The sequence below is a fragment of the Psittacula echo genome, assembly GCF_963264785.1.
Source record: "Psittacula echo genome assembly, chromosome: 3".
Lineage (NCBI taxonomy): Eukaryota > Metazoa > Chordata > Aves > Psittaciformes > Psittacidae > Psittacula > Psittacula echo.
In genome coordinates, this window is record NC_137736.1 from 48,724,915 (window position 1) to 48,745,529 (window position 20,615).

Here is a 20,615-nt window from a genome sequence, read left to right on the forward strand (position 1 = left end):
CCGACACAGCCCCGGCCCCTCCAGTGTATAGCCCTCACCGTCCGATCCCCACCTCTTCCTCTTTACCCCCCAACCTGCTACCGGCGGGAGGGACCGGCTGGGGAGGGGAGGGAGGCCCGGCGGGTTGGCAGCCGTTAAGGGGTATCGGAACGCAGGGACTCACCTCCGCCATGGCCCAGCAAAGCCGCCACACTGCGGCAGCAAGGCCTAAGACTGCCGGGGAAACAGAGAAACGCGGATCCAGGCGCTGCGTGACCCCAGTAGGGGCAGGGCAAGGGGAGGTACCGCCACTGTCAACCACCCAGGAGCTCCACTCCGCCAGCCCCACTCCCTTGGCCGGGGCTGAGCCGCTGGCCCCACCCTCTACCCCTCCCGTCATGCTTCCGCGGCGGGAATTTTGGCGCGCGCGCTCTTCCGACTCCTCCTGCCCTCCGTTTCCCCGTCTCCAGCCAGGACCCGCAGCCGGTGGGAACGGGCTGGCCTTAGGGGATTTGTCGACGTAGGGCCTGCGGCTGCCGTTCCTCTCTGGCTCGTCTTCCCCCGGTAGGAGCTTGTGTGGTCCCTGCTGGGCCGGGCAGTTGCCAGCGGCTTTCAGGTGCGGAAGCTAGGTCGGGGCCCGCTGCCGCCTCGGCCCGGCTGCGGCTGTGGCTGCGAAGGCCGGTGGGTGGCCCCTGTGGTGCCTTAGCTGTCCGGGTCCCCTTAGGGAGGTGCCTTTTGCACCCCTGGAACTGGTGAAACTTGGTGAGACGGCTGCGGGGCGCTCTGGGTCCCGTGGTCTTGTCATGGGAGAGATTGAAGGGGGAGAGGAAAAGGGATGGAGCCAACTTGGCAGCAAAGTGACTGGACTCGTCTTCAGAGAACTTTCTGCTTGAAAAGACTTCATAATTTTAACTAAAAATTAATTGTATTTATTAATGAAGCCTATACTTGAGTGAAAGCTCTTAAATTTAAGAATTCAAAGCACCATTAATTTCCATTCTGCTCTGTATATCTGTGGAGCTGACACCTTCAGTCACACAGTGCATGCATGGATTGGTATGGTTTCTTTCAACTTATAGTATGCCGTGTATCTGTTGAGAGAGTGAATTCATTCTGTGCTAAATAAAATGTATTTATTATATATATTTCAAAAATGTTTCTGCCACTGAAATCTCTCAGTATAAAACTGCTTAACTTCATTTCAAGATTAAAGCACATACTGGACTCATGTTCTCAAATTAGTCTGTCATTGCTTTGCAATGTGTAGTTTTCCTAATTCTTAAGGATCTGTTCAGCTCTTCCATTACATTTTTTTCCTCTTCATTTTTGTAGGTGGAAAACACTCAAATAAGTTAATTTTTTCAGAGAGAAATAATCCTGACAAAAATGGAGGTGCATACAATCCTCTTGTAGAGGAATATACGTAAGTAAAGATGCTTCTAGGTGAGCAAGAGCAAATCTTGTCCTACAATGGCGAAGTCCTTCTGTTTCAGCTGTCAAACACAAAACATGTGGAGGGAGCTGCTGATAAAACAACAAACTTGTGTGTCAGAAGAATGGCATTCAACAGAGACACTAAGCTGTTTGTTCAGAAGTCTTCTGGAGAATTCAGCATGCGTGCCAGTCACTTAAAAATGGAAATAATTTGTTGTAGCTGCACAACGGATTCCAGAACAGGGATTATTCTTCCCTGCATTTTGATCAAAAAGAAAAAACGGAACAGTGTTATCAAATACCTTTTGTTGTTGCTTCACAGCTCAAATCAATTTGAGCAGTCCTTTCATTTTAAATTGGATTATGAGCTGAAAGAAGACATCAGGTTGTTTACTGGCCCTTCAGTGTTGTGGAGGCATGCCAGCAAGCTGTTCTACATCTCTTCTGACACCTGCACAGTTCTAAGTGCTCCTGTTCAGCTTTCTTCTGTTGTGTGGACAGGTGAAATGGAGGATAAAGGCACAGTTGTCTTAGGGATAAGAACTGCTTGCCTGCCAGATGATGAAGATGAGGATGAGTTTTCCACTTCAGACAGAGCCATCTGGGGTAGTGAGTTCTTTGGCTATGCAATAGAAACACAAAAAATGCTAACTGGCACATGCTTTATGCCTCATGCATACAGCAGAGTGGTATCTTCTGTCCATGTCTGCAAGAATGAGATACTGAAAAAACAGCTCCGAATATCGCTTGCTGCAGTAACCCACAAGAATCAGCTTATTTGGTTCCAGGATGGTCTACCTAAAGGTGTTTGTGAGCTTCCTTATGAGAAACCGTGTTCACTAAAAACAGCTGTAACCAGTAGCAATGATGTGCTATTTATTGTGTCTTTTGCCTCCGGAAATGTCTGTGTTGTACAGAGGAGAGACAGCTTACAGGTATTTGTGGCTTTAAGCAGCTCCCTTTTACTACTATGTCTTTATTTGTATATATTCTCTTTTTAGAAGTTTCTGCAACCAAAAAGCTACACGTTTTAAGTTTTATACAATTTTTTTTTGTTATTGTTGTTTCTGTTAAAGTAACCTACCTAAAGTATGAGATTGTTTTGCTTTCACTGCTTGCTTATATATCTGACAACAAACCCTGGATTCTATTATTTAGTAACACGTTTCATGAATCTGAGCCAAAGCTGCTGTTTCTAATTGAAAAATTCCATAGTATTAGAACCTGAAGTTGTAAGATACTTGTGAGTGTGCCCACATAATTTGTGTTAAAGTGAAAGTAAACCAGCACCATTGCAGAGCATGAAGTTCTTGCTGAAATTTAAAAGCGTTTTGAATCTCACTTCCTAGTAACAAGAAGTGTTGTTTCACAAAAATGACAAGAGGCCTCTCTTATGTTTTCGAAAGTCATGACAGACAAAGTTAACTGTTAGGCTTTTGTAATACTCTTATCAAGATGACTTACATAACTGAAGAAATGTCTTTAGTCCTGTTTAGTCCTCAGCATTATTGTACTTATTTGTCTTTACCTTTCAGACGTATTTAAGTGTTTAATGCAACAAAGATACTTTTGAATGTCAAAGGTTATCATGTCTTTAACAGATCTGCAAACATTATTGGTTCTAAATAATATTACAGCATTCAGCTATTCAGCTGTTTGAGTACACTGAAAAGTTATCATCTTCTCTGTGTTCTGGAAAGTAGCTAATTTTTCCCAAAGTTACATAGGCTGTAAATGATGGAGTGAGAGCTTGAAGCTTCTTAACATTACTATACTCCACACACCTGAACAGGCTGCCTCTTTATAAAAAGCATGCTTCCCCAAAATTAAATTTCAAATCGAAGATTTATTAAAAACTATGTATTTTAAAACCTCTTCTACTGTAGGTGGCTTCCAAATGGCAAAAAGTGAAGTTTGTTCTGGTGGATGATTTTATTGGGTCTGGAAGTGAGCAACTGTTACTGTTTTTTAAGGATGACTCCAGTACAGATGTGTTAAGTACATTCAAAATAACAGATCTTGGAGAGGTCGACTATGCAGTAAGTTCAACTTGCTGTTTCTCAGCTGCTCAGTCTGTGCTTACTAAATTAACAAAACCGCATAAAATCACTGAAGTATTGGTGCAAAGTGAAATTTGATGTGTGTTGTGAAATGCTCTGAAGTTTGAATCTAACATTCCCTGCTGTAAATATAAAATAATTTATCTGAAGAGATTATTCTATTTCTTTGATAACATCAACCTAATTTTTGGAATTTAAACTAATGCAGTTGCAAATGCTTGACATATGTATGCTACAATGCTTACCTTTTGGCGAAGAACTCTTAATTAAGGCTATAGTGCTTGTTAATTTTCTTCTTATAATTGGTTCTTTCCATTATGTGCTATCACACTAATTGCATTGAGAAGATAAGATTTTTCTTGTAAAATGCACACTGTGATTTTGCTGTTTTTCTCTATTTTCCCTAGATTTTTATAATGCTTTGTAATAGCCTATACCTTACCTTCAGCTTTTTAATTAATTTAGGGGTTTGTTTCTTTTTTTCTTTCTTTTTTTTCAGAGTGAAATTAATTATAAACATGATGCTCCTGCTGCAGAAGGATTGCAAGAGAATGGTTTGCTTACTGTCCAAGCCCTTGAAACACGATTACAGGTTTGTACGTGATAGTTCCGCCTCCATATTTTCTCCAAATTACTTTTCTGTATCATTACATTAGCTAAAGAGAGAGGTTAATGATACTGGTTTTATTGGAGAAGTGTTTCAGGGAGAAGACAACATTGTTAAGTATCCATTCTTGAATCAATGATAGTTTGTGTTTCAGTTCTCTCAGTTGTTACAAATGCATTTGGGTAATTGGAAGTGTCTAACTGAATTTTAATCAGAATTTTGCAACTATGCTGAAGCTATCCTACCAAAGCTTCATAACACTCATTTTACAGATATTTAACTGTCAGTTTAGTAAAACCAGAACATATACTACTTTTGCTCCACATTACATACTTTGAGATTGTGTAGAGCCAGATCCCCAGTGAGTGCCAATGAGAGTGCCAGTCAATCCTGAAAATAATGAGTGTTATGGTCTGTTTCTTTGTCCACAGACTTCAATCAAATTGGCTTTTACTTTTGCCTCAAGTAGTGACCATGGTTGTTTTACCACCTGCTGATGCTTTTCCTCCTGTTACTAGCAATTTTGTAAGCATAATTTTGCAAGGATAATTGTGTTAAGTACAGTAGGTAAAGCTAAAATGTATCTTTCTTTTAATTAGCATCATTTATAAAACAAGCTGGGGGGGACTTGCCATAGTCCAAGTGATCAATGGGAATATGTCATTGCCTGCCTTTCTTTCTGCCTTTCATCCTGGTAGTAAGCACACAGCATACTCTCAGATATGCTCTTCTGCAGTGTTGTGTGATGGCCTATACCAGATAGGTAACAACTGACAAAATTGAAAGATTGATTAAAAAGAAAAAAAAAGTTTTAAGAGGTTAGTGTAAATCTCAAATTGAGTCAATGACGTGAGGACATTGTTAAGTTTGCTAACAGGGCTTATATCTGAGGTAGGAGGTAATTTTTCCTGTGATTTGAGAATTACTGAAACCTCAAGTAGGATATTGTGGCAGTTTTATCTACAGCCTTTAAAAATGAAGCAAATTAACTGGCAGAAGTTTATTACTGGAAGAAAAGGAGGACTATAGCATATTAGGAAAAGTCTAAAAAAGAAAAGATTTTTCTAGGTTTAATTACAAACAAGATGTCTAGATATTATACAACTTCTAAAAGGTATAAAGCTGTTGTTTGGAGAATGCTGGATAATAGTTTCTGGTTTTGTTTTCTCTTTATTTTCCTTCAGTTTTTTTCAGAAACTGGAAGGTGTAAGAAAGCAGAAGTTGGTTTAATTTTGGGGACCTCTTGAGGTCCCTTCCAACCCTGCATTTTTACAGTTAGTCAGTTTGCATGTTGTTATAGTTGTTTCTGGATTCTTTCAGGTAATTATCTATTTAAAACAGCTGCATTCTTTCCCTACTGGTTACATTATTTTCCTCCTCTACAACACAGAAGTTAGTTTGTCGCTCATTTGTTGTTGCTTCCACTGTTGTAAGGAAGATTTGTCAATTGTAATTGACAGCTGTATATTCTGTGTAACTACGTTCTGTGACTCTGTTCTTTTAATACACCAACTGGCTTTCAGCTGTGAGTCTGTGTTAAGATCAAATGAATGGTCTGGTTTGTGCATTCTACTGGTTCTGCTGGAAACAAGCACTGGCTGGAGATTTCATGTGGCATCTGCTGATAAAGTTCTTAGACACAGAATCCTCCATAAGACTTTCATTTGTTTGTTTGTTTAGAGATCTTTTTGATCTCTAATTTTCAAGCCACGTGCTAACACAAGCATTGTAAGCAAGTTGGAAATCTTCCTATGTTTTAATGCTGTAAATCTTTGCTATTGTCATGCTGATGAATTTCAAAGTATATGCAGATATCTCTTTTTTGACCTTACTGTTGCTTCCTTGTTGAGATCTCCATTGTTCTGTATGTTTCCTTGAATGATGAAGTACTCTTGCTGTTTTTATGTCATTTGATATATATTTGAATTTCAAGGATGGTTGTTTTGATGCCATGGTGCATGAGTCCTGCTTAGCTTCCAAAGGTTATTTAGCCTTTATCGTCAAAATTTAGGTCTTCCAGAAATTTGCAATCAAAACATGTTTTGACAGTCTCTATGGAATCTTTTAGGGCAAAAAGAAATAGTAGATGCAGATCTTTTTTATATTTTGTTGCTTATCCCTTATTTCACATTTGCATAGCTGTTTTCTAGCCATGTGAGAACTTCAACAGGACTGAATTATGGTCCACTGCATTATAAGGAGGCTGCATCTAAGTTGTATACGGTAGTACATGTAAGTTGCATTTTGCAGTAGGGAAATTTAAAAAATATATCAGCCTGTGCATTTTTTAATTGTCCTATGTCTGCATCCAGCCTTTTCTCCTCTGAAGACTTTTTTTCTTTAACACTTGTTTTAGTACCCCCTGAAGATGACTTCCTTTGATAGAGTACTGCAGTTATGTTACAAGAGCTGAAGTTACAGGGTTTCTCATGGGTTTGGTTGTTCTGGTAGTCGTACCATAAGTCAGAAGTGTCTTTTTATGCCCACTGGCCTGTTCACCCCACAAGTACTTAACAGTTGTGTATAGATTGTAATGCCAAATTCTTTTTCCTGTGATTAACTTGTTTCCTTTGACTTGGTTTGCCTGGTTTTGGGCAGGTATTTTTTTAATCTTTATTGGTGATACATTGAATTGCTGAATTGTCAGGTTGTTCTGTTCTCATTCTAATAATGCTGATTTAGTGGTGGGTAGAAAATTATTTAAGAAATGTTCTATGATTTATTTTTTATTACTATTTTTAGTGTAAGTTTTAAGTATTTTTCCATCTGTTCTGGATTGGCCTGTTTTTTTGGTGTTTTTACATAAGGGATTTTAGTCACTTGAAAAAAACAGACCCGGTTATTTAGTGTATGAGCTGCTTCAGCCTGTAGATTTCTGAATTGTTTCCTTCTGGCTTTTTTTTTTTTTTTACTTTTTCCATTTTACCTTTATTTTTCACAATATTTTTTAGTCTTAACAACCATGAATGTTCCTTTCATTTTCTTTGCTTTCTAGAAGCGCCACAGTTCTTGGCTCAGTGGTTTTAGCTTTTTATGTATGGGTATTAATTTATTTATTTGCTATTGCTGCAACTTTAAATGGAATGTGTCAAAGCACTTGACTGTTCTGCTTACTATTAAGCCTCTGCCTTAATTTGCTTTGCTTTTGGCAGTGGTTCATCTCTTCTGCTGTTCATGTTGGATTTATTACAGCTATATTGTGTTTGGCTCTAGACTGCTTTATTTTTATGCTGATGTTTATTTTATATTTTAAGGTGATCTAGTTTTATTTTCTTAGTTTCCCTGTGCAAAGATTGTGACTTTTACTGGTGCTTGTTGCATAATACATCTTGGCATATGGCAGAAAGGATGTGCCAGAGGGAGCTGATGGAGGGCACTATCCAGTCTTGGTTTGCCATGTGATAGATTTTGGGTCTTTTTCTTGTTTGCTTTGTGAGGAAAAAGGGCTGGCAAAAGTCAGATTGATCAGCAGGCATACCTCAGTGAATCTTTGGCCATTTTGACTGCTTCAGTCTGTGATTTCCCATTTGCTTTTTGTTTCTCAGTTATTTATTCAGGAGTTGCTCACCAATGGCAGTAAGAAAATAGTTTGGTATTCTGATGACCTTGATGAGGAAGGTGTTGTAAAAGCATCCTTGTTCTTAAATCTTCCTTTTCTTCTCCTCTCTCAAGTCTGGCACTGTATTATTGCTTGGAATCTGGTACTTTCAATGCATGATTAGATAGGTAGGAAATTAAATTTTTTACAGAACTTATAATAATGAGTGCTACTTGCTCTAAATGATCGTTACAATGGTAAAGCACCTTGAGCAGAAGGCATCTCTAAAAGTGGTCTTTATTCAGGCTTGTCAGTTGTTTATGATTGATCCTGATTATTTGTTCGGGGTTTTTTGAGGAGGGAGAAGTTTGGGTTTGCATTCCAGTGGTGAGCTTTGTTCTCTCCTCTCCTTGGCAGCATAGGACTTCTCAGGATCCTGCTTTCCCGATAATAGCTTTTGAGAGCTTTCTTAAAATCTAAGCAGCTGGTGCTGGCATGCTGCTTTCTTGCTATTTTTTTGTTTGGGTTTGTTTTTTGGTTTTTTGTTTGTGGTTTTTTTTGTCTGTTTGTAAAACTGCCAACTCTTCAATATATTTAGTTGACCAGTAATCAATATGAATCTTGAGAAGAAATTGAAACTCATATCAATGGAAAAGGGAAGTAGGAATAATAATGAAAGGGCTGAATATCTACATAATTAAATAAAATTTACCTTAGAAGTTATTATTAAACTTGAGGTTTCATATCAAGAGGCCAAGATACTCAGATTAATATTTTGGATCTTGATTGCATAAAAATAGAAAGTTGAAGAGATATATTGGTACCTTCAATATTGGTTCTTATTTGCAGTAGACCTAAGTGTAAGCATAATGATAATTTTTATCTTTTGCAGGCTGGTTACACTTCTGTTCGAGAGCTACAGCAGCATTTAAGAGTCAAAAAGAAGGTTATTCTTGAATCTTGCAGAGCATTAATAGATCTTGTTGAAGAAAGAACCCATATCCTACCAACTGCAAAAGAGGTAAATTGCAGAAGAGATTAATTCTGAATTCTGCCCAGCCATTTGTAGAGGCTGCTTCTCTCAACCACTTGGTACTTTCACCAGTAGTATTGCCACTATCAAAACTCATTAATCTGCTTTTTAAGTCTGTTCATTACCCTAACCTGCCACTGTATGTACATAAGAGTAAATTTGGGTTTCTTTACTTGAAATTGATTTGCACAATACCACCTGACAACTGAGTTGCATGGAAGAGTAACATCTAACACAGAAGTGGATTATGCAATCTTAATTGGCACAGTTGCCTAGATATTGAATACCTATCTACGGCTGAACATGTTAGGAAAAATGAGCTGTCATAGATGTGTATGAGCAAAATTTATTTTATAATGGGAACAGAATGAACTGTGCGCTGAGAAGGCGGTGGAGCTTGGGAAAATGTCATCTTAATGTGTTGCTCGAAAGAAGCCTCCTAATTTACTTGAAATGGAGTTGATCTTGTTTACAAGGAGAGAATGAGTTGTACTTTTCATGGTATCGTGTTTTAAGAAAACTCAATTCTATCTTTTGAATCTACTGTAGAGAATAAAGTAGTGTATATAGACTTCATTTAGGTATTTTAAAAGCACTTCCAGCAATCATTTGTGGTAAAACGAGAAGTAATGCAGTTTAAAAAGAAATAATGTCTCCGCTTTATCTAAAAGACCCAACGTTTTTCTGTAAGGAAGGTCTTGTCTCTCTCTGGGATGACGTAGAAAATCCTCCTCATTCTCTTAATAAAGAGACCTCATTGGCATCTAAAGTCCCAGAGCACTTCACAGAGAAATTGTGGCAGCGTGTTGTTGGCGACAGCTTGATAGTTGGAGTAAAACTAACTGAATCATTTTACTTGTAAGTATATAAATTTATGTCATATTTTTGAGTAGTTTTTTAGAAACTGAGTGTGCAGGTTAAGCTGTGCAGTAGCAAGAGTGCACTTTTGAGCTTTGAACTTTCTCATTTTGAACATCTGTATATAAAATGTTTCAAGTGTGTCTTTGTCAGTATTGTGGCTGCTGCTTATATCTCTCCAGCTGTGCACAAAAAAACCAAACCAAACATGGTATAGCAAAAAGTCAGTTGTCTCAGTATAACTACATCATTACTGGAGACTTTTACTGAAGAATTTTCTTCATAGTCCATGTTGACTGACACAGCTATGCTGATACCGGTATGTGGTGTAGATAAAGCTCTGTCTTAGCTATATAGTTCTTGATGCCTTACTGTTAATAGCTTTGCCATTCCTGAAGAGTGATTTGCTGAAAGAAGCACAAAAGAAAAGATTTAAAATTCACTGAGCAACTTAATAAATACTCAGCTTTTGAATTGAAGTATGCTACAGCCAAGTGTCCGTTCGAATAAATATTTGCTAGGCTTATGTATTGTGTAACGTGGAACAATCACATACAGTACTTAAACCTTCAAAGTTATTTGTTTATTCTCATTATTGTCTTTAAATATATTCATTTATTCTCTTCATTTTAATTGCTCAGTTGTAGATGTAAATACTACTTATGTCATTTCCTCCTTGTAGGGAGGAAACTAATTTGGAACACAGTTCAGCAAACCAGGATTATGTTACACAATGCACATTGTAAATTTCTGTTTTAATGTAAATTGTGGTGGAGTATGACTTTCCTTTTGACCTGTATCTCCACAAGTAGTGTAGCTGATAACTGTGTTAGGGTAAGCTTAAAGACTACTGGTGCCACTGAAAATCATTCAAGTGGTGCTGAGAGAGCTGACCTGTTATGCCCTTTGGCCATTCTGCTGGAGCTGTGGGTGTATTATTTCTCAAGTGCCAGATTGCTATAACTTTACAAGAAAGTTGACTTCATCTTCCTGACAGCTTCTGTTAAGAGCCACTGAGGCAAGAGATTGTTTTTGCCTTTCCAGTATTCATTCTTTTAGCTTTGATGATGATGACTTTGTTTTTGAAAATGAAATACTTCATTCCTGTCTAGCTTCAGAAATTCTCAGAAGATTTGCAGCCATTCCTTATAAACTAGCAGCAATATAGCTCTCTCCCCCATTTTTATGGTTGAGAAAAGATTTGTGAAGATGAAGTCATTTGTCAAAGGTTTCCTGGTAAGCTAGCAGCAGAACCTAGATCTGCTGGGCTCCAGTTCAGTACTGTTCACAAAGACCTGTGTTTAGGGGGAAAAGGGCTTGCTTTCTCTCCATCCCAACACTGTAAGTCTTTATTGATTACTTTTGTGCTTCCTAATAAGACAAGATTGCAGTGAAGCTTTAGATTGCATTACGAGGTGGTGATACTTCTCCTTAAAGAAAAAGATATTCATAAGACTTTCAGATGACATCTTGAGACTGAATTGATTGACAGAATAAAATATTCATTAAGAGAGTATCTGAAATAGTAATATTAGCATTTCATTGAAAGAACCCTGTGTTGAATAAATAAAGTTCTTTACATATTTCAGGAAATTACTGCATTTTTAAGGTAATAGTATTTAAAACCTTTTATTTTACTTTCTACCTTCAATTTTGTTTGGGTATCTATAAAATAACATTGAACACCAGGAAAGCTTTTAGTCCTTAAAGAGGGCAGAAGATACTTTGTGTAATTTTTTTCTTCTAAAGAAAGTTAAGTCTTTAGAAATAAATTATAAATGTCATAGAGTGTCTGCATCGGCTATGTAGAATTGTCAACATTTTCTGGGTGAATTAGAAATCCAAATTCTTTCAGTTGAAATGAGGCATCTAACTCCTAGAAGCCTTTTAAAAAATTCAGCCCACGTTTTGAAAATCTTTATACTAAGCTTATATGAAATAGTCATTTGAAGGACTTATGCTCTTTGCACAGTCTATGACTTAACCTGGAATGATATTGGAGTTTGTGGTAGTCTTAAATGTCTGCGTGTGTGTGTGTATATATATATATATTTCTGCAAAGTTCTGATTATTTGTCAGAAAACAAAATACAATCTGGGGGTGCAGTCATCTTATATGGATTTTCACAGGTCACTGAGTGATGTCAGTTTATCTTTAGTTGTGGATCAAAACTTCTCTTCTATTTCTCCAATTATTGAGTGTCGAAATAAAATCATTAAGCTGAACAAAGCCTTCTCAGCATTGGCTGTCTCTTCCTGTCAAACTGAGCCTCCTCCAAAAAAGATGAAACTGGACTTGCATGGCAAGTATGATATGAAAAAGGAGTTTCCTCAGCTGAATGAAGCAAAGTCAGTCATTGCTGTTACCAGCCTTTCACCATTACTGGCATTTCACTGTGTAAGTTGCATAGTTCTTCTACATGCGAAGAAACAAAAACATCGGACTGATAGTTTACAGAAGAGCAAAAAGATTACTGTACTCTGTGGGAAAATTTCGTTAAGTCTGGAAGATGTTTCAAATGGAAAATATTCAGTAAAGATGCTAAAGGATAATAATTACTGTACAGGTAAATAGATTGATATATTTTGGATTCATAAATACATGGTTGATTCTTCTGTTCACTATAACTGATGCCGGGCTGTTTTGAAGATGTAATCACATCTCTGTCTTTGAACATGAACTGCATAGACCTGTTGGGAATTAAAAGCTGGGTGGAATAGAAACCAGAATATTTTTCAAAATGGAAAAAATGTTCAGTGATTTCCTGTAGGGTTTTTGTGCTTTCATTGGTGCTGAAATGTCTCTGGATAGGTTAATTCTGAAAATAAGTCTGAGTACAGGTTGCTGAAGGCTGGGTTTGTTTTTTTTTTCCTGCAAGAAAGATACTTAACTATTTATTTGATACAAGAATATTTTCTTTTCTGCTATAGTATTACCTCTTGAATAATACCGAAGTAATTGAAGCTTTTCCTCATCTACATGTCTGTTAAGGTCATTTATTTTTGTTTCTTTTAGTATTCCTGATTTAATTGATTTTGAATTGTGCTTCTGCTCATGTAGTGAAATACCCTTTGGATCATTTCTAATGAATTTTAATTTCTTTCTTCCTTTAATGCTGTATCATGGGCTAAAGCCAACATGTCATCTTACTATCTACAGGAGGCTATTAATAGTCTTTGGCAAGGTGACATCTTTAGAGCTTTCATTAAATAGGCGGGGCTTTGTTAATCAGCTAACTGATTTGCTTGACAGAAGTAGGGATAAGAATTTAGGTGAAAAGAAAACTCAAAAAAATGCCTGTATGCAGGTGCAAACTCTACATAAAACTGGGGCCGTGAACCCAGTTTTTTTGCATAAGCAAAGCTTAATGCATGCAACATAATCAAAATGTTCAGGCCAAATATTTTGTTACTGTTTTTTCTTACAGGTTCCTTGGAAGATATACTTGCTGTCCTTGCTGTATCTGTCAGATTCTCCTTTCAGATTGTGTCTTCTGATTGCACATTGACTCCAGTAAATTCATGGTTACTGGGAGAAATGGAGTGCACACCATTTAAGGAATGTCATGACAACATATTCTGTCATAAAGCAGGAATTGTATATGGTACAGTTTTTAAATGGACCCTGAAAAATCCATTTGAAGGGCTTCTAATGTTATTTTGCAGGTAAAATTGCTTAAAAAGAGTTGAGTATATTCATTTTGCATGCACACTTTTTTATCTTTACAGTATTTCTTACAGGTACCATGAACAACAGCCAAAACCATAATTAATAGGCTTCTAATATTGATGGTATGACAATCACCAGCAATAACAGATTAATTTCAAATCAGAGCTATGACTGAACATGAATTGTATTGTTTAATTTTGTCTAGGCTAGAACATTGAATTACAGATAAATCTAGTCTCCATTAATATCTGCTTGGTACTATTTCTTTTGTTCATTTTGCTACACATGAATTTTATATTCTTTTTTTCTTACTTTACTCTTAGTATAACGTAATTTTTCTTCAATATGTGTTGATTTTAAGAAATATCTTAGGGAATATTAAAAACAAATAAGAAAAACCCTAAACAAACAGCAACAAACCTTAAGTCATATTGAATTTTAATTTATTGCTGTCATTTTGTAGTTTAGTACTGCAACATAAATTTAGCCCAATTTTGTATGTGTTTCTGAAGTATTTATTTCCTACCTACAATGTTTTTGAAAAGTAAATAATTTGAAGAGTCTCAGTGATTTGTTTTTCTTACATAGATTCTTGGACGTATGTCTATAAAATTTCCTAAAGCAGGCTATACAAGTTAGTTTTACTGCCATGATATATCATTTAGCTGGATATGGCTCACCACATAAAAAATATGTTATACTGACGAATGTTGCCTGTCCTGGAGACTTCAAGCTAAAAAATAAAAGAAAGAGAAGGTAGATCTTTCAACAGTTTCTAATTTATAATGAGTTTGAATCTTTTACTCAATGTAGGAGTTGATTTCCCTCTTTTATCTAAGAGGAAAGGCTAAATTGTTTAAGAAATCAATTAGTAAAATTTTAAGCCTAAAGGCTTTTGATTCCTTTTAAAATGTTATTTGATACTATACACTTTTGATCCAACTTAGTATTAATATTGAACTGCATGTTTATGGTGTAACTATGATTGTATTTTCTATGTCTTTATTTCCCATCTTTGGATTAATCTTTTATCCAGCTGGGATATTTCTGTGATTGGGGGGAACTACAGGCTATTTTTCCACAGCCTTTCAGAACTAACATAAACTACTATAGCTGTTATAAGTAGTGGAATGTTCAAGATAACTTAATTGAAATAGGCATTTTTCCGAAAACTACTTCTTTCTGAGAAAACTAGCTACCTAAGGATGCTTGTAGGGTTTTGGGGGTTGGGTTTTTTTGTTTGGTTTTATTATTGTGGATTTTTGTTTGTTTGTTTGTTTGGGGTTTTTTGGGTTTGTTTTTTTTTTTTTCCTGGGATTTTTTTTTTTTCCATCAAAAGACATCATGGCAAACACTGGAAATAAGACTTTGGACAAACTCTACATTCCTCTTAGAATAAGGACTATGTCATTGTGTCATATATGCTACACTGGTGTCCAGGAGAGTAGTTTCCTGATGATTACAAGCACTATTTTATCTTGCTTTCTTAATAATTTTGAATGTCTGATTTTTAAGTGCAACTTTCCCTCTATAATGACCATTTAAATAGGAGTTGTGGGCCACCTAATAGCCATGCTGTGAGTTGATCATGACAATCTATGAATAAAAGTGACTTTTTACTGCCGCTAAGTGTAGACTAAACAATGCATTTCCTTTGTATTATTATATGTAGCCTTCATGTACAATGGCTTGCTGTTTAAAGAAACAAGCAATGCTCATGAAACCTTAATCGTGCACATACATTTTAGCATAGAATATTTATGTTCCTGAGGTTTGCTTAGTGTCAAAGTGGTGGCTAGTGTACCATTAGAAAACCTTTGCTGACTCTCTTAAGTACAGTATACGTAATATTTAAAAGCATAATCAGCATACGGGTTTCCCTGTTTCATTTTAAGTAATTTTGTTTTATTTTCCATGATAGAATTTTGAAGATGCAAGGTAGTTCTAACAAGAATAATAATAATAATCGTCATCATCTTATTTTACAGAAATCTGACTGTTTTGTTCCAGTGCCTTTATAGCCTTATTAGAGTTCTCCCGCCAAGCTGTGATGTAAAACTTCTGAAATGTGGAAGCAAAGGTATACTGACTGAACAGTTAGCACTGGCTTTGGAAAAAGAAATGCTCACCTCTAGGAATTCTTTCTTCTCAAAAGAAAGTAAAGCTGAAAACAGTTTGACATGGGGGAATGAGCCTGGCAAGACAATCACTGATGCTCCCGTGGCTTCTTTACTGGACAGTGAGGAAGGGGTTCAGCAATTCAGAAAAAAGCTTCAGAATGAAGGGGAAGAGAGTATGCTGAGCATGAATCAAACAATGGATGGTGCCCTTTACCAGGAAGTTTCTTTGAAAATAGCAGCTGCTCAGAGCAGTTCAGATATGATTGCATGGAGACTGAGCAAGTTCTAGAAACTGTTTACTATATTTATCTTGAAGAATATTTTATTAAAATTATACTATTAAATAATATTTATATTTTCATGGGTACTTACTTTTTATTGTATAGCTCAGTTATTTCTACAGATAAATACTGGCATTTTGGTTGATGACTTGTAGCTGGTTTGGCAATAATTTAATGTTAAAGGTAGCTGAGTTGTTACTTTGTTACATAATTTGAAAATATTATTTTTAAAGTATTTTCTAGTAGTTCCTATTCCACAATTATATTTCATGAATCACAAATGAACTGTATTAAAAAAAAGGTAACAAGTATGTACAGTTTAAAATAGTCCTTTTAAACTTGAAAGATGACCATTTACACAGGTAAAACTTCAATCTTAAGACAGCTATAGAAACGATCAAAGTTGAGTAAAAAATAATAATTTGACTATGAGGCTTGACAAATTTAAAGAAGAGGGATCTTATCGTTGTGATATATCAAGCCTTTTAAATAACTTGTAATGATACTACTTGAGGAAGAAAACTCTGGTTGTACCTCGCAGCCCTATCTTCTAGAGTCCACACTCAGGTCTGAGTGATTTTGGAGTTTTGGAGCTGGAGAACCGGATCACGCCTTTTACAAGATTTCAAGAACTCATGAAGATTCACTCTGTAATAAAACACCTTCAGGTCTGAGAGGTCCATTCTCACCTAGGATCTAGTGCTACGACTAATCTTATTGGTAAATCCTGGAGGAAGCTGTTTCCTTGGACGTTAACCTAGCTTCAGTGTCAGAAGATTTGTTTGCTCATTCCCTGAGTCATAAATGGCTCATTTTCTGAGTCATAAATGGTTATCTGCTGATACTAGCTGCTCACTGGTTTTGGCCTATCTCAAATATTTTAAATAATAGACAATTCTTTGTCTATTATTCCTCCCTTCTCTGGTTTAGCCAAGATACTGCCTATGCATCCAAGAAGAGATCTTGCAGGTACTACTTGCTGAGGTACTTGCTTTTTAACCATTTTTCAGCTTTGTGAGGGGCAGAAAGCTTAGAAAATCCCAAATCACAATAATTTGCTTCCCTTTATCTCTGCTTTATGTAAGCAAAACATTCCTCATGTTTGTCACCATTTTTCTAAACTTGTCAATATTTTGCTTTTCAGTTTTCCTGTAAACACAGTTTTTAATAGTTAATGCCTGCAGCATGCACTCTGGCAATAAAGGATACTTTAAAGATATTTATTGACTCAAAGGAACACTGGCATTTCATCAGAAAGTTCAACTTCTGTATATATGCCTTCTAGAAGCATTAGTGATGTTTTCCAATCCAAGGTGTTCTCTCATGTTAGCAACAGGAGTAAAACAGTGCACATCTAAACGCAAAACACTAGCTAGAACAACAGTAAATGAGAGAACACTGTGCTGTGTAAGTTCAACCCAGTTTAGTGGTGCAGTCTGGCTTTTGAGATACTCAAAATATTAAAGGTCTCTTTTTGGGCTACTTGGAAGTGAAACTTTGCATTAATATGTCTAGAATGCTTTAAGAAATTGTCATGGGTATTTGAAACTCAGTATTTATTGGATGAGAAAGAATTATTTTAAAAACCCCACAACTTTCTTTGTTAAGCTGCAGTTCTTTTCAGCCCATAGTCAAAGCTTAAGAGCTTATTGTCAGGGCTTGGCAGTCAGTTGTCACTGGAATTTCCTGAAGAAAGTTCCTGATTATAAACATTTAAGTGAAGCAAAAAAATCTCCAAGTGCTGTTCTGTAGCTTGCAGCTAAGGGCAGGACCTTGGTGAACCAGCTGAGCAGAAACTTTCAGAGCAACAAAGCTACTATTCAGCTCAGGGTACTTGAAGGAGTTTACACAAAGCAGTAAACAGTGCAGCTGTTGATTTTTATTAGTGCTACTGTAGCAGCCTGGTCTCATAAGTAACCCTCATATGTATGTCATTAAAGAGGCAATTTGAGCTGTGTTTCCATCCCTTTATTGAACTAGTAGAGTGGGACAAACGAAGAGAGGTTGCGAAAGACAGAAGTTGCCAGTTTTTAATTTCTACTTAACAGAAGCAAACAGTGAAATCACAGAGGTGTATAAGTGAAATTGTTAGAATAGAATAAGATATACAACAACATATTCCTACTAAAGAGTCTTTCAGAAGCATGAATTTTTAGTTTGCATATCACTAGATGAGATCACTGAAAGGTTTCCTAACAGCTCTAAGATTGGTGGGAGTAGTTACGTAGCTGACTAGTAAGCATAATGACATGGCACAACTTTCAGTGGTAGTGATGCCATTGGTAGATGTATTGCATATGCATGGGAGATATTTTTATGTGCCAAAATCTGAAAGGTCTGCTGGAAATGCTTGGAAGCTTTATGCTGCTATGGGTGTTTTTTGGCCAGGATTAATGGAAAAATGGAGCAGGATTGAACAAAGGTTCAGTCTCTCTAGAATCTTATCTTCAAGTGGCAGCAGCAGTAACTTTGTTTAGAGATATTTGCTTTCCTAAACTTGCCTTTCAGAGGTAAAAGCAACTAAAGGTGTTAACCTTCAGTTTATTTGGTCTGTCATGATGATTGCACATGCTGGTGTTCAAATGGAGTGAAAATTGCATGGACTAGGAAAACAAGTTAGGTTGGCTCACTAGGTTTCTGTCATGAACAGTTGCAGTCAGATTTTCTGGGCTTCCAAGAAAGTCTTGGTGGTGAGTTCTTGCACAGAGTGAGTTCTGCAAGTAATTTTTTATTTAATTTTTTTTTAGTAAGTAATTTGAGAAATTAAATCAGTGGTAACAGCAGCAGTCCTGCTTACTGATTAGTATTGCCAAGAAATAACTGATGAAATAGTTGGATGCTTGATTCTGTAAATTCCCTTTTCGATGATAGCAGATCAAGTTACTAAAACTGTTACTGAAAGCAGGTAACTATTCACACAATATATTCACTTACTTGCACACTTGTAATTACTCTGTGGGAGCAACAACTGGGAGGCCAGTCCCAACCCCTGGGTTCTTCAGCTCCTAGGTAGGTAGTTTACAAAGTGTCTCAAAGAACCCTTTGCTTCATCAGATGTAAAAATCCTGTAGATTTTTTTTGTCTGCTTATATCAACTGCTGTCTGCTTGTACATGATCTAAACTAATGCAACCCATGGTTGATACTAATGTGGGTAGTGCCTTTGTACATAGCCAGCAGGCTCTTGTTCTGAATTTGTCAGTTCTGGTGGTTTTAATAGAGCTAGTCTCCAGAGCTTACCTGAGAGACTTTGCCATGCTGCTGCTCAGCATATAATCTGCTCAGCTGTAGAACCCCTTCACACAAACTCACACAGAACAGACCTTTATCACATACAAACTTTTAACAACATGATAAAATTAAGCCCAGAGCCAGTTTGTCTTGACCCCAAAGGGTCAAGTAGTTGTACTTTTGAATTCTGAAAACTAGCAGGTATCAGTAGTTTCTGTCAGGTATCTAGAGGAATAGCTCCAGTCGTCTGGCCAGGGTAGTGATCAACATGTAGATGTGTACTTTGTCATGGCTCTGTTAGCACCTGCTTTGAAAGACTGGGGTGCAGAAGGGAAGTCTGGCATAGGAAGCGTGAGCTGTCATGCCTAAATGCGCTCATGTCTATCTTGGCCCTTTTAAAGTCAACATGATTTAAGGAACTAAGAAGTGGGATTTGGTGTCAAAGAACTCCAGGTTTCCAGCCAATTTGGTATAATAAATAAATTTATTTGTAGTGATTTTTCTCTGTTGTTTTCAGGCAGGAGAAACCTGTCTGCTCCATCGCAGTCTCTGTTGCATAGCAATAGACAGTTTTAAGTTTGTGTGGGTACTTGCATATTTCAGATCAACCAACAGGCTGCTAAGTTGCTTATGGTAATGAGAGTTAAGCCTTCTCCCTCAGCTACTGACTTTTGTTTTCCCTCAGCTTTTGGCAGTTTGGGAACTGTGACAGTCTTATGACTGCTCTCTTCTGAATCATGCTGACTTTGCTAAGACAAAATAATAACGCAAGCATGTTTATGAGTTATTCTTTAGATACTATGAACAAAGATGATAGGGTAAGCAAAAAGAGTATCCAAATAGTGATAGTTTTCTTCTCCCCCCTTCTCTGCTTCCCTAGGAGAGATGAAGTTGTAAACAAGTGGAAGGTAAGTGTTGATGTAAAGATTTTAAATCTTGAATAGATGTAAAAGTTTAAGCATTATTTTGTTGCTGGGTTTAGTTTCTTTCAGGTTTTGGTTAGGGTGTTTTTCTCAGTACTCTTTTCTCTGCACTCTAGGCATGCCACTGGGTAGGAATAAGGTGATTACCTTGGTCAGGACATAGCAGGAGTTTCTAGCCAAGAGAAAAGCTGAATGAAACCCACCCAGGGAAAAGGCAAAAGAGTAGGAGGTTTAATGCTGCTGTTCAGTCACGCTTATTATTACTTTAAAGAGGTGATACTACTATGGTCTTTCCTGTGACCTCAGGTTTCTGGTATGTGACTTATTCCTTGACTGCATTGAGAAATTCATAATTTGTAGGCGCAAGAAGACAGTGGCACATTCATAAATCATTTGATTAGAACAAAAGACTGCCAAAGTGTCAGGTTTGTAGCAATCCAGTTCGTGCCCAAAGCCCTACCTACATTCATAAAACTCTGTTGCTTAACTGTGGTATTTAGATCAGATGCACAAGTCGGTAAAGCAGTGTCAGGTTAACAAATTCCTCTTCTTATTGTTTGAGTGGAGAGGTGGTGAATCATTTTCCAGCTGCAATTCTTATCTCTGCAGAGAGGTATAAAGGTAAGTGCTTTGTAGTAAGTCCTTCAAAACAGCATGTGCTGCCTTGGAACTTGCCCCCTTTCCTCTCCTCAGAGCCCTAGTTATGGTTTTGAACTGAACATGTGATGTCTTCTTTTGTAATCCTGCCTTTAAAATGTTCTCAAGCATGAGGGAAAAAGTGGAAGCTGCCAAAATCTTCCAAAATTCATGGTTAGTGGGAATCTGCTGTTTCTGTACAGCCTGTGCTATTCCCTTCTCACAGACAGTATGGATGGTGCAGTTT

General features: G+C 37.0%; 2 protein-coding genes across 3 annotated transcripts in view; one reads left to right on the forward strand and one right to left on the reverse strand.

The window, feature by feature from the left end:
• The window catches only part of MOSPD2 (motile sperm domain containing 2), a 30,216-nt gene extending 29,911 nt beyond the window's left edge, over positions 1-305 (reverse strand). For both annotated transcript variants that reach the window (XM_080612612.1, XM_080612611.1), the window contains exon 1: positions 164-305. In XM_080612612.1, the coding sequence (XP_080468738.1) occupies positions 164-172 (9 nt within the window). In that variant the 5' untranslated portion in view covers positions 173-305. The remainder of the gene's footprint in view (positions 1-163) is intronic.
• A 1,107-nt stretch (positions 306-1,412) lies between these two features.
• On the forward strand, positions 1,413-15,587 carry FANCB (FA complementation group B; the record flags this gene model as incomplete). Its single annotated transcript, XM_080613521.1, has 8 exons — positions 1,413-2,348; positions 3,300-3,452; positions 3,973-4,065; positions 8,511-8,639; positions 9,343-9,509; positions 11,639-12,075; positions 12,937-13,174; positions 15,167-15,587. 8 exons carry the CDS (start codon positions 1,413-1,415, stop codon positions 15,585-15,587), a joined length of 2,574 nt encoding a protein of 857 aa, XP_080469647.1.
• Positions 15,588-20,615: the final 5,028 nt, after the last annotated feature.